Source organism: Nannospalax galili, unplaced genomic scaffold (genome assembly GCF_000622305.1).
Source record: "Nannospalax galili isolate Female #2095 unplaced genomic scaffold, S.galili_v1.0 scaffold34, whole genome shotgun sequence".
Taxonomy (NCBI): Eukaryota; Metazoa; Chordata; class Mammalia; order Rodentia; family Spalacidae; genus Nannospalax; species Nannospalax galili.
Window position 1 is genome coordinate 196,260 of NW_008338996.1, and position 14,143 is coordinate 210,402.

Genomic DNA, 14,143 nt, shown 5'->3' on the forward strand with positions numbered 1-14,143 from the left:
CCTGCTCAAAACCCTCATGGCTTCCCAGTTCATTCTAAGTAAAGCTGAAATCCTTACCTAGTCTGTGAGGGCTCACACAATTTGGCCTCCTCGCCCACTCTGATTTCCTCTCCCAGCTTTTCCCCCAACCTCTGCTACAGCCACACATCCTCTTGCCACTACGTGAACATCCAAAGCAGACTCCTCAGGGCCCTTGCACTTTGTTTCCTCTGTTTCAGTGCTGGGTAGGCACACTTTCTTCTCCCACACCCTGCAGCTCACTGCTCACATATCACTTCCCTGAATGCCCTCAATATGGAATCACCATCTCCATCAGCTATACCCATGGCATTCCTTCCTTCACTGCTCATTTTTATTTATCCAAAGATATTCTCATTCTCTGTCTCTCCTCTCCTCTCCCCTCCCCTCCCCTCTCTCCTCTTTCTCCTTACCCCCATCTGTATCTCCCTCCTTCCCACTCTCTCACTCTGTATGTGTGGTTCTGACAATTTCCTCGGTTGAGGTTCTACATAGGTAATGGGTTCTCTGGCTTTTTTTCCACCTCATCCACAGTATCTCAAACTGCCACATATGGTATGTACTCAGCAAACACCTGTTGAGGAAGCTTATGAATGTCCTAAAAGCTTTATGTTTCTTCTGAAAAAAGAAAGAACCTTCAACAGTCTTATAAAAGTAGACAGTGGTTGTCTGGTATCAGAGAAGGAGAACTTGGGACTGACCTGCCAAGAGACAAAGGGAAAATAATCGTCTTCTGTCTCGAATGGATGGTAGTTACAGGGACATGCACATTTGTTGAAACTCATCATGTATACTTGAAATTGGTTCATTTTACTAACTTTAAATTACACCTCAATAGAGTTAAATTATTTCTAGTATCATATATCCCAGATTGCCTTTCTAACTAAAAAATGGCATACAAATCTACTGTCAGATGGTACACCCATATTTGAGCTTTAAAAATTATGTTTATTCCACATAGTTTGGATTATTATATAATTAAAACTTTAAAGACCAATTGCTGCCCTTTACTATGAAAACAAGCAAATGTAAAGCAAAAGTAGAAACAGAAAGCACTCTTAAAGCCCACAAACACAAGAACTTAACTCTAATGTCAAAGAGTCCCAAATCTGAATCCTGTTCAGCTCTGCCTGTACTAGGTAAATGAACCTGGGCAAGCACTTGGCCTCTCACAGGCTAACAATACTCACATACAAAAGAACGGGAATAACAGAAAGAAATGAGGCTAACAATGCAGGATACACTGCTTGCACTCAGGAAGCTGTAACCTTGCTTAGGATCAGTCCTGCCCTGCAGTGGTCAGAGGAGGGATCAAATACTATAGAGGTTCCTACAGGAATGAGGCAGGTTTGGGTCTGAGGAACAATGGAGGGGTCACCCAGGCATGTTACAGAAGGCTGTCAGGCCCTGAAATGTCCACGTCTCTAAACAGCTCAGCACTACGCAGGGGTGCTGCAACACACAGGCAATCTAGCAGCAGGAGCGACACAAGGCCCCAACATTTCACATTCATGTTTTCCCCAGTTCAACAATCTCCCCACCTCCTCTCCTCACAGCAGAACCTGGAGTTTTAGAAAATCAGTAAAACACAGTTACTAACCACTTAACCAGGCTATCTGACATTAGCTAATGCTAAGAACAAACTGAAAACACTGAACAACCTTTAGAAAGAACAAGGAATAGACCACGTGTGGTGGTGCATAGAAGATCAAAAATGCAAAGCCATCTTTTGCTAACAAATTTGAGGCCAGGAAGAATCATCGTGTTAAAGAACGTAGATGTATCATCACATTTAGGGCAAAGTACAAAAGTTTTCCTGAAGAACAGATGGAGATGTTTTATCAAAGAGAGAGCATGATAAAAAGCTACAGCCACAGCCAGGCATGGTGGTACACACCTTTCATCCCGGCAGTGAGGAGGCAGAGGCAGGCAGATCTCTGTGAATTCAAAGGGAACTCCAGGCTAGTCAGCCTATATAGTGAGACCCTGTGTCAAAGCAACAATAACAAAAACAAAACAAAAAACCTACAGCCACAGAGCTGATCCTCAGAGGCTACAAAGAGAGGACTGGGTGGAAAGGACTACCCAGGTTCCTAGCCTGACCTGTACTGATGTGACATATCTTCCACCTCCTTCTCAAAAGATCAGTGGTAGATTCTACATAGTAAGAGTCATGAACTCAGTAAAATAATTTTTCAAAGGAACATAAGACTCACAGGAGTGTAATGAAGGAAGGTAGTAGCTAAGCGCTGTTGAAGTTATTGACACAATGCAGGTGTGGGTAACCAGAGTTACCACAAAAATCCAACTTGCAGACGATCTTAGGCAGTGAGGGATCACAATCAACCAACATAAGCAAATTTCCCCAGAACTAAACTTAAAATTTTATAAGCAGAAATGGATCAGCAATTCATGCTTCATGGTCTCTTATACTTCCCGAGTTCCCAAGACAAACTTTGCTTTTCTTGTTTTCTATAAGCTTTGCCAGTTGCCAACTGTGAAACCCGGGGCTGGTGCTTTAGCTCTCTCAATCTGTGTCCTCATCACTGAAAGGAAATGATGCCTTACCTATTTGTGAAAGAAAATGAAGGGAACAACAGCATTTGCTAACATCAAATGGGTTATATTGAGCATCAAAAGCTCCCTCCTAAAATTATACACTGAGCATGGTGGCATGCACCTTTAATCCCAGCACTCAGGAGGCAGAGTCAGACAGATCTCTGTAGGCCAGCCTGGTCTACACAGCAAGTTCCAGGCCACCTGGGGCTACAGGGAGACCCTGTCTCGAAAAACAAAACAAAGCAGCCAAAAAAAGCTCCAGGTGTATCACCACACTGAAATCTCCCAATAACCACATAAAAAAAAAACCACATCCCATGAATTTCATTTTTTAAAACTTTTCTAAATTTATTTTTATTTTATGTCTATGAATGTTTTGTCTGCATGTATGTAAACCCATACATGCAATACCCTCAGAGGCCAGAAGAGGGCTTCAGATGCCCTAGAACTGGAATTATAGATGATCCTTAGCTGCCATGTGGGTGCTGGAAACCAAACCCTGGTCCTCTGCAAGAGCAGTCAGTGCTCTTAACTGCTGAGTCATCTCTCCAGTCCCCATGATATCGTTTTACAGATAAAACTCTCTGAGTTTTAGCAAGGTAAACAGAGCTGCCACTGTCATGTAGTTAAAAAGAAGAGCTGGATCTCAATGTAACTCTTGTGTGATACCAAGGTTTAAATAAATCTACCACTGTCCTCTTCTGCTTCCCCTGGATGAGTCAGGCACCTGCAGGCTCCCAGTACAATAGGTGCCAGCATACTAATTCCCTTCCTCACTCCTGACTTTCCTCCTAAAATTGTACATAAAATAGAACATGACACATACTGAAGTAACAGTACACAAGGTTTCTTCTCTTACTTATTTCCTCTCTTAATATCACAAAACCACTACCTGTCATTATGTACTCTTTCACCTATTTTACAAATAATGAACTTGAAGGCAGCAAGCTGCTAGTGTGATATGCCCAGAGTCATATGGAAGTCACTGATAAAATATAGTAAAACTTCATCCTTTTACTTTTAAATCAACTTTTATCCCCTCACATGACCACAGCCTCTGTAATACAGAACAGATCATTCATTTTTTATCTGGAAAACTACCAAATGCAGAATTCAATAAGGGGCCTCATGACCCTACCACCCTGTCAAGGGGAAGAAAGTACGTAAAAAATGAGGTTTCCAGGAGCAGACGGTTTTGGTCTGTCAACTTTCTCTTGGATTACATCTATTAACAAAGATAAAATAATGTAAAAAATAATGTAATGAATCCCCATGTCTTCAGAAATTCATGTTAAACTCACTGATCCTTCAAACTTACATACGATACACCAAGGGCAACCGTCAACTCCTGTAGGGCTGCAGAGATGTGCCTTATGTCAACCTGATCTTTCAAATAAAAATATGACATGCTTTTGAGTTGCTCTGAAAAGAACGCAAGTCAACGGATGAACATTACTGACACAAACTCAGTATAACACAATCTGGGAACTTCAGAAGGGACCTGGCAGACAGGAGGACAACCCTTTCATCTAATGTATGAAGAATCCAAGGCTCAGGAAATGGAAGGGGTTTGTCCAAGGTTGCAGACGGAGCAAGAACCAGAGAAGCACCCTGCTGGCTACAGTCCATTCCACTTGTAAATCTTTTAAAATTATTTTTATTTTTATTTTATTTTATTTTTTTTGGTCTTTTTGAGACAGGGTCTCCCTGTAGCCCCAGCTGTCCTAGAACTCACCGTGTAGACCAGACTGGCCTTGAACTCACAGAGATCCGCCTGCCTCTGCCTCCCAAGTGCTGGGACTACAGGCGTGTGCCACCACGCCCAGCTTTAAATTATTTTTAAAAGGTTTATTTTTATTTGTGTGCATGTGTGTGGGAACATGCAGAGGCCAGAAGGTGTTGGATTCCCTTGGAGTTACAGGTAGTTGTAAGCTGCCCAATGTGGGTGCTGAATTTGGGTCCTCTGGAAGAGCAGCAAGCATTCTTAACCACTGGGCCATCTCTTCAGTTCCTCCACTTGTATATCTTGCTTCTAATATTCATGAGCACATTTAGCACGTTCCAGAATTATTCATCGGGACAGAAAGTAAAAGAAAAGCTCAGGATTCTCAAATCCTGGTTACCACTTACTAGTCCTGTGATCTTGGGCAACTCCTTAGTTCTATTTGTCTATAAACTGTGAGCCACAGTAAGTTCCCCAAGTAAGCTGGAGAGAATATAAACAATAAGCCTTGCAAATGGCCTATGAGCTCTACAAAGGTGAACATCAAGGTGAGCATCCCCAACAGAACCTGGTACACACACGCTCAGAAGACATTCCCAAGCAAACAAGTACTGAACTTAAACCCAGGTTTTTATGGCTATTAAACAACAGATTACATTGCCCCAATTCACCTGATTTCACAACAGAGAATGAATTCAGCTTTATATAGTTCAAAGAAGACAAAAGAATAATACAGCTATTTTCTGGTCATAAGTCAGGAAAAGTTCAGTCAAGGAAACTCTTGGTTTCTCAGTATTGTGATTGGTTTTCATAGCTGAGTATGGTGGCTCACACCTGTATTCCTAGCACTCTGAACACTGAGGCAGGATGACCTCAAATGCCTGGCAACATAGCAAGACAGCACACATCCAAGGACAACTGCCCATGTCACTGAAATACATGAATTTCAGCCAAACTTACTGAGGAATGGGTACCCGAATTAGCGTCCCTTCCACTTCTGGATTCAGATTCATTCCACTTTCTCTTATAGCCTTGATAGCTGCAGCTGTACACTGAAAACCAGATCAAAAGGTAAACAGAATTAGTAAATAATTATTACCAGATGCAAGCCCTCTGTCGATAACTGGCAACCCATCTTGGCAGAACATGGAAACATTTAGTTCTGTTACCAGTAAGATCAGGAAGTTACATTGGTGTAGAGTGCTTTGATCAAGCTGAATAGCAAACTATGTCCACTCCTGGTACCAGTGTATTGCGGAAGGAAAAAAAGAAAAAGAAAAAATAAAAAGAAAACAGCTCTGCTTCTTTGAAAAGATTTCAATGGTTTGAGGCAACACAGATCAAAACCACAATAAATCCTCAAGGGAGGAGGGCTGGTCTGTGCAAAGACTGGTGTAAGGACAGATGAAAGATTTCATACGTTAAAAATTCCAGTTGACATTTTACACTTAAAATATACCAGTGCAGATTTGGAATAAGTAAATAAATTTAACTCGTTCGCATATATACCAAACTCACTCGTGTTTTGGAATGAGCAATAAATCTTCACTGGTCTGCACAGCAGGAGAGGTAGACTGCTGCAGTAGAGAAAGCATGGGTTTCTGTCAGAACATTCTCAGTTCTAATCCAGCTCTGGGACCACGTGACCTGAGCAGTAAGTTTGGCCTTTCACAATATGAGATGATATGGTACCCAAATGTTAGAGAGGTAGTGAGATAACACAAGCAATGTATCTTACTCAGCACCTGGCACACAGTAATGCCCAGTCACGAGCAGCGACTATATAAACATACTCTAAACATTTATCAAGAGTGTGTAAAGGTAGGGCTGGAGAAATGGCTCAGCGATTAAGAGTGCTGGTTGCCAAAGGACCCAGATTTAATTCCCAGCACCCACATGGCAGTGCACAACCATCTGCATCTTCAGTTCTAGGGATCCAATGCCCTCTTCTAGCCTCCACAGGCACTTCGCACACAGGGTACACATCCATACATGTAGTCAAACACCCTTACAAATAAAATAAAAGTAAATACATTTTTTTTTTAAAATGTGTATAAAGGGGCTGGAGAGATGGTTCAGTGGTTAAGAGCACTGGCTGTTCTTGCAGAAGACTCAGGTTCAAATCCCAGCACCCACACGGCAGCTAACAACTGTCTGTATCTTCCATTCCAGGGGATCCGACACCTTCTATCCTCTGCAGGCACTATACAACAGGGGTACACTTACATACATGAGGCAATACACTCATACACATAAAATAAAAAATTTTTAAATGTGTAAAGTCCTCAAATATGGCAGACTTCATGCCATTATCTAGCTGATACACCACGGTCCTAATATCCTTGAGGGGCTTCTCTGACAGACTTGCTCACTATTGGGCCAAATGGCACACTAATACACAGATTTCCTAAAGCACCTACTAGCTTCATACTCGAACAACACTGTAACTACACTCTTACAAGCTTAAAGGACAACTGGAAAGTAGGTGAAAGAAAGAAACTTTCACTGACATGACAATGCAGAATTCATGAAAGTAAGGCTGCGGACATTCTTAAAAGAATTTTAGGAGCCGGGTGGGCGTGGTGGCGCAGGCCTGTAGTCCCAGCACTTGGGAGGCAGAGGCAGGCGGATCTCTGTGAGTTCGAGGCCAGCCTGGTCTACATAGTGAGTTCCTGGGGCTACAGGGAGACCCTGTCTCAAAAAGACCCCCCCCCAAAAAAAAGAAGTTTGGGTTTGGAGAGAGTCAATCTACAACACTTGAATTCAGAGCCCAATTCCTGACCTTAAGTTCCTCCAACCCTTTATGTCTCAAATGCATGGAGGTTGATAAACACCTATTTTACTTTTCTAAGCATTTTGCTGTTATTGTTTTAGAAGAAGTAACTAGAAAGTTTATCTGTTCATCTTTAAATGGCCTTTATGCTACACCTATATGAGGTCAAGAAGAAAAACCAGAACACAGAACACATATGTGTAGAATCTAAGAGTACAGAATATAAGTATGGTCAGTGCTTAAAACAGTGAATTCTTAAGATGGCCTCTCTGACCATAGAGTCTCAGCATTGGAAGGGATCTCTGACACTACTAAGCACAACTGTTTATTACCAACATGGGGCTGTACATGATAAAGTCAAATCCCTAACAGCCCAAGACAGACAGAAAAGCCAACCTACTAAACTGCCAGTTACTTGAGGGGGTTAAGAGGAGACTGAATGGTGACTGTGCCTAGTAATGTTACTTTGTCATTATTATTATTATTAAAAAAATTATTACATAAGGAAGCTGATTCTTTTAACAACCAAAAAACAATTTGTAATCATGTTTGATGTATATCATATAGTAAAAAAAAAAAAAGAATACAGTCAAGATAAATAAAAATTAACTGGACAAAGAAAATTTCCTTCTGCCAGAGAACAGCCATTCATAGTAAAATTAAACATTAATTTATGAAGTTAACAGAAGAAGAGTCTCCACTGTGAAGAAGCAGCTTTATCTCACATCTCCTATCCTCTTCTACAGCTTGTCACAAGAGTGATAACCAACTCACTACTCCCACACTCCCCACTACCACCAATCTCTTTTTCTAAGTAGCTCCATGCAGCTTTCTCCTGTAGGCACAAGAGCCTTTACTGCTGACATCAAGCTAGGCAGGAAGTATGTCAATATTTACTTACATCTTCACACTACAAGATACAGCGCCCATAAACTACAAGGAAAGTCCTCAGTTAAAGCTCGATGAACAAATGTTATTAGTAATCTGGTTTGACTCTATTAGAAAAATGCATCCCCTGATTTCATGTCTATAACTTCCCAAATCTTATCTTATACTTTAGCTTTTGCATGTCTTCATATGCAAGAAAAAAATGTTAATTGAAGTTTCATTTTGTAAGTAAACCTACTGAAACTAGTTCTAATTTACCCTAGGTATGTATATTTTGATTTGACATGGTAGGATGCATACCTCAGGAAATTATAGTCATTTCCCTAACATGATGTTTAAACTACTCATGAGTCAAACAAAAGAGGCATACATTTATATAGAACTTCCATTCCTTATCTTTACCTTTATTCCCTCACTGAAGGAGGATACTCACCAGTATCCCAAGGCAAACTGGCCGCTTTGCTCTCAAACGGCAATATCGACCAACTGACCAACTGGTTTTGGCTGCCCAAGTACTGTGTGTTGAAAAAGATCACTGACCCCACGTGGGGACAGGCAGAGAAGAGTGCCATGCTTGCCCGGGCTATTCTTAAGCTCACCAACACTAACAGACAAAAGATGGCAAAACGTTTGTAGGTGGATGAGCAAGTCCTTCAGAATTCAGAGTTAAGTCAATGCTGTGAGCGCCATATCAATTACTGGTTTTCTATTCTCTTTGCATCCCAATGAATGCCTAGAATGCAAGGTCTATGAAAATAGAGCTCTAGTCTGTCTTAATCACCAAGGAACTTAACCACTTGGATGATTCAAAATATGTATGTTGAATTAATGAAGAATGGCAGAGCACAGGTTTCATGTCAAGAACAGCTACGTCTAAATCCTGACTCTGTCAACAGCAATGTGAAGCAAGGACAGATATTTCCTTCTCTGAGCCTCTGTTTCCTCATCTATAAAATGAGACAATAATCCTGAGTTTACTGCTGATCATGTGAAACAAACTTTAAGGCTGTGACTGGCACCAGAGCAGACACTCAATGCACATTAGCTCCCCTCCATCCACAGAGACATGACAGAGCCTGGAGAATTTTCTGATATTTGCCTTGTTCAAATGATACTATAGTTTTTCTTCCCTTCTTTTCTTTCTCATCACTGACTCTAGCTTCAAGCACATGTAGGGAAGGGGGCAACTGCAGATATCATCTATCAAGCAGGATACATGTTAAAACAAATGCGACACAGTTTTCTGTCTTCATGCATTTGAAAAGATTATGCATGTAAATCTGCATTGTGTCACTACAGCATGACACAAAAATGCTCAGGGTTGGACAGAAAGCCAACTGCACGTGAAACAGAAAGGAATTCTATAAACACAGGCAGGATTAGCTCAGCATTTTGAAGCTCTGAACCTTGAGACTCTATGGACAGCTTCTAAAGCTGGAGAAAGGAAATGTTTAGTTAGAGCTGTTTGTTTAATATATATACCAGATGAGATAAAGAGATGCAAAAGACAATGTAACTCACACTTCCTCACTCAGTGCCTATAAACGAAGCCCTTTACTGAGATGCTGGTTAAGCTTTTTGTAAAACTCACACTGGAGAAATGGCAAAGATACTTTAGTTGAAAGATGAAAATATACTCAAACTTCCTAAGAAAAAATTAAGCTGTTAATACCTCCTCCTGCCTCATAAGAGATGCTCTGGTGGCCAATCAGGTGCTTCTTCTGTGAATACCATTTGCTATTTAATAACAGAAGTGGCTGGCTCTGAAAAGCAATCTGCCTGATGAAGTCTTCAAGCTGTGTAATTAGGAGGCTATTCCATAAATTGGCCTACAGTGCCTTTGGGATTAGATGAACAAGGCAGAGAGGCCTCAGTGGTTCAGAGGGGCCAGTAAGGGAAGGGAGTGACAGTTCCGTCTTCATCCATTTCTCTGCTCCAAAGTAATGCCATGAATGAATGCTTGCCTTTCATCAACCCAATGACAAGTACTCACCAGTTCAAGGACAGTGCATGGAGTGCTTCCATGTGCTAGGCATTGTGTTTGGTGCTAGAACAATGAATAAGCTATATCTCAGTCTTCTACCCCAAGCTTACAATCCAGTGAAAGTAAGATAGAAAAGTGACATCAAAGGTGTGATCCTTTTGGGAGGAGGAGCAAATTGCCAAAGTATTCCAAGTCACAGGAATGGCACATACAAAGGCTCAGAGGATGCAAAGTCTTGGTGTGCTTAAAGAACTTTAAGGCCAGTGTGAGTAGGGCAGTGTACAAGGAAGGTAGTTCCACAAGACTGCCAAGAGTAGAAGCAGGCAGAGGCCAGATCATGCAAAGCCTTCCAGGGCACAGTAAAAACTTGGGGATTTCATTTCTTAAAGATCATCTAAAGCATGAGAATGATTTTAAAATCCACTGTGGCTGCAGGACAGAAAGCAGAGTGGGGCAGTGATTAAGTAAGAGCAACTCCAGAAGTGTGCCTAGCACATCACTTACAGGAGTCTGATTTGAAACAGTTTGTTCAGAGCAAGGGGTTCCTCCTACTACTGCTAACCTACTTTGTCAAGTCCAACACACAGCCTACTTGGTATGTCGCTGGGACAGTAGTACGAAAACAGACAATCAGAACATGTTCCTCACTGCATGTTAACAAATGAGGAAATGGAGGCCCACAGAGTGAAGTAACTTGCCAAAGGTCAAACAGTTGAAGGCAGAGATGGGACTAGATTTCAGTCTTGATCTAGGTGATTTTAATAAAGAAAGGTCCAATTATCTTCCTTAGCTACAATTAAAATCATATAGCCTCAAGGCCACAATGATTTGAGTCAACTCATATTCCAGTCTCCAAAGCACCATGTTACAGGTAGTTTGAAGGAGTGTGAATTCCTGGAGGGTCTACTCTAAATACTGATAGAGAAGCTATAAGCTGGTGGCCCTCAGACCATATCTGGCCCATTGACATGTTTTATTTATCTCAAGGATCTTTCTGCCTGTTTTTGAGACAGGCCTTGAACTCCTGATCCCCCTGCATCCACCTCCCAAGTGCCAAGGTAACAAGCACATGTTGGTACTCCTGCTGCTCATAGCTTTAAAACAGAAAGTGAATTAGTCAAGATAATTAGAGAACAAAGAAGACCTCACACAAAATTCTGGGTTACCAGTTTCTTCTGGAAATAAAATCAGTATCTGTTAACACTAATTACCAGGCCTACATTTCCCCTCAGGCAATGATCAGCAAGAGCTGAGTAGAGGTGCCCTCTACAGATAGGGCACATGCTTTCCAGGTTATCAGAGCCATACACTGCTCTACCACCACCGGCCAAGAGCCAATTACTACCTCTTCATTACTGTTTTTTAAATTATTTTCTTGGTCACTATAACAGTTGAGCTTAACAGGAAAGAGATTTAGAGATAAGAGAGTTTTCCTTATCCTTAAATTCCTTTTAGTAAACTTCTTCCCAAGCTGAAAGGAACATTTGTTTCTGACCAAACCAAACCTCCTTTATTCCAACAAAGACTGTGGAGAGGGACCCTTCAAGCAAGCCCACCTTACCTCTGGAAAGCTGGCCATATTCACCAAAATCAATTGTGGTGACTTCATGGAGATCTGGCCAATCTGGTTTAAAGCAAGCTTCCCATCAGCAGTTACTACAGCAATATGATCAAGGGATCCTAAAAGAAAAAATGAGTAAGGTTTTAAAATTCTAAAGGACCTTAAAAGCACCAAATCTAAGTCTCAATCTAATTCATATTTAACAAACATTCAGGGATTCCTCACCAGTGTGACACAGGCTGTGCATCAGAGCAGTGCCATGCAGTGGGGAGAGCTAGCAACAAGCACTGGCAGAACATGGTTGAAATTCCTTACTAGCAACTATGATGGGCAACCATTCCAGTTTGCCTAGATTTAAAAAGCCTTTCCTATGACACAGGACTTTGGAACTGAAACTGAAAAGCACTGATACCCCTTGAGCAACTGTGCATTTAGTAGCTATGAAACCTCTAACCAAGCACTTACCTTTCTTTGTGCTATAGTTCCCAACTTAGTTAAAAAGAAACTACCGAGGCTAGAGAGATGGCTCAGTGGTTAAGAACACTGGCTGCTCTTGCAGAGGACCTGGGGTTCAATTCCCAGCACCCACATGGTGGCTAACAACCCTCTATAACTCCAGTTCCAGGGAATCTGACACCCTCTTCTGACCTCCATGGGCACTGCACAACATGGGTGCACTTACACACATGCAGGCAATACACTCATACACATAAAATAATAAATATTTTTTTAAAAACTACCTACAGAATTAAAGTGATGACTGTAACTAAAGGATTATAGCTAAATATAAATGGCCTACATAGCATATACAAAAAAAAACACTCATAAGTCACCTCTTCTTATTCCCCTTAGTTCTTACAACCATCCTACCCTGCACATTCTTATTACTACCATCACTTTACTGAGGTGAGAAAATGAGACTTGAGAAGGATGAATGGGCCAAGACACAGAGCTAACAGAAAAACTAATCAAGAGCCAATAGCCAAACTCAGGTGTGTTCAATTCCGATTCAATCGCAGTACTTCCCCTTCTCTAAGTAGAATTGTGCATCAAAATCATCAGGGATTTAAATTTATTCTTAGACCCCACCCCCTAGAGATCCTGATTCTGTAGATGCTTAGGAGCCTCTGAATCTTGGAAAGCATGTAGTATTCTTTTTAATTCAGCATACAATTCTGGCACACAGCAGGATTAGAACTACTTTTATCACCCTTTGGTGCTGAGACACCCTTCAGAAACAAGTCCACTAAAACAAAGAAAAACTATTAAAGCTTCACTGCTATCCTACATCTGATCTTTTCCATACCTGAATTATGGAAAATCCTGAGCAAAATTTTCAGAAACCAAAAAAGGTACAATAAATCCATAGCTATAGACAGGACATTATTCAAACTCCCTAATTTCCTATGCAAATGAATCTAGCAGAAAACGCTTACCACGCACAGTAGGAACCACTCATGCATGGCTCATTCTGAGACACAAAGAGAAATGGGGGGGGGGGGCAGTTAAGAGAGGCATCTTTCAAATAAACCGAAGCTATGCTGACAATATATTATTAGACAATGAAGTACCATATTATGGCCCACAGGTCTGATTTTAAGTATTCACCAGATTCAGTGTCATAGTAAGACTGCAGACAGCTGTTGATACCATGCACTTCAATCTGGAAAAGTATAGGCAACCTAATATAATGATAAAAACTCACTGGTTCTAAAGACCAAGGACATGAATTCAAATATCAATTCTATCACTTCCAAATTGTGAAACCTTGGGTAGATTCCTTCAACCTTATGGGCCTGTTTTCTGATCTCTAAATGAGACATAAAAAATTGTACTTACAGGATATTTTATGAGGATTAAATAAAAAAGTATATGAAAAGCACTTGTAACTATGTCTAAATATTGCTATTATTTCTTGCCTTTTTCTATGTTTTAACAAAGCAAATGCACTTATAATATCTCTAATACACTGTTCTCATGTGCCTCAGGACCTTTGCATATAATTTTCCTATTGGAAATCTGCCCAGATAATTCTCACTCCCTCTGTAAAGCTCAGCTATAGTAGCGTCTGATCTCAGAAATCTTGTCTACCTCCTCAGTTGATTAGAGATCCTTCTTACGTGCCTCCAAGGGTCCTATGCACACTTCAATGACACTCTACTCAAACTGACCAAATACCTCCTTTAATACTTCCTTTTTACTTACTTGCTTTCATTATCACAATTATCCTACACGATGGTTATTATTACGTCTACCATTTTACAGATGAGGAAACAGAGGCATGCAGAGCTACTTGCCCAAGATTGCAAGAGCTCTTAATAACAGAACCTAAATTCAAGCCCAGGTCTGGCATCTCGAAGCCATGTCTTCACCAGTCTACAGGGTTACATGGTTTTATACACATCGGCTTACTATCTGCACTTTCATACTAGGTTAAGGTAGGGACCAGATCTTTCCTCTCCATGTCCAAAGCACCTAGTAATTAGCACAAAGTAAGTGCTCAGTAATTCTATGGTGAATAAAGTGAATGGTAACAAATTAATAGATGGATGATGAATGGAAGGGAAACAGGGCAAGAAGGAAAAAGCATTCCTTCATTTTAAACAACAGTTAAAAGGTGTCAGATATCTTCAAAAC

At 40.9% G+C, this 14,143-nt stretch overlaps 1 protein-coding gene across 3 annotated transcripts in view; it reads right to left on the reverse strand.

Moving 5' to 3' along the window:
* Mrrf (mitochondrial ribosome recycling factor) overlaps positions 1 to 14,143 on the reverse strand; it is a 52,291-nt gene that overhangs the window by 22,843 nt on the left and 15,305 nt on the right. For all 3 annotated transcript variants that reach the window (XR_003849604.1, XM_008833437.3, XM_008833438.3), the window contains exons 4-5: positions 11,507 to 11,625; positions 5,261 to 5,352 (exon numbers count right to left, since the gene is read on the reverse strand). Coding sequence is in view for 2 of the 3 variants with exons in the window: in XM_008833437.3 (XP_008831659.1) it covers positions 5,261 to 5,352; positions 11,507 to 11,625 (211 nt within the window). In the remaining variant the exon portion in view is untranslated. The remainder of the gene's footprint in view (positions 1 to 5,260; positions 5,353 to 11,506; positions 11,626 to 14,143) is intronic.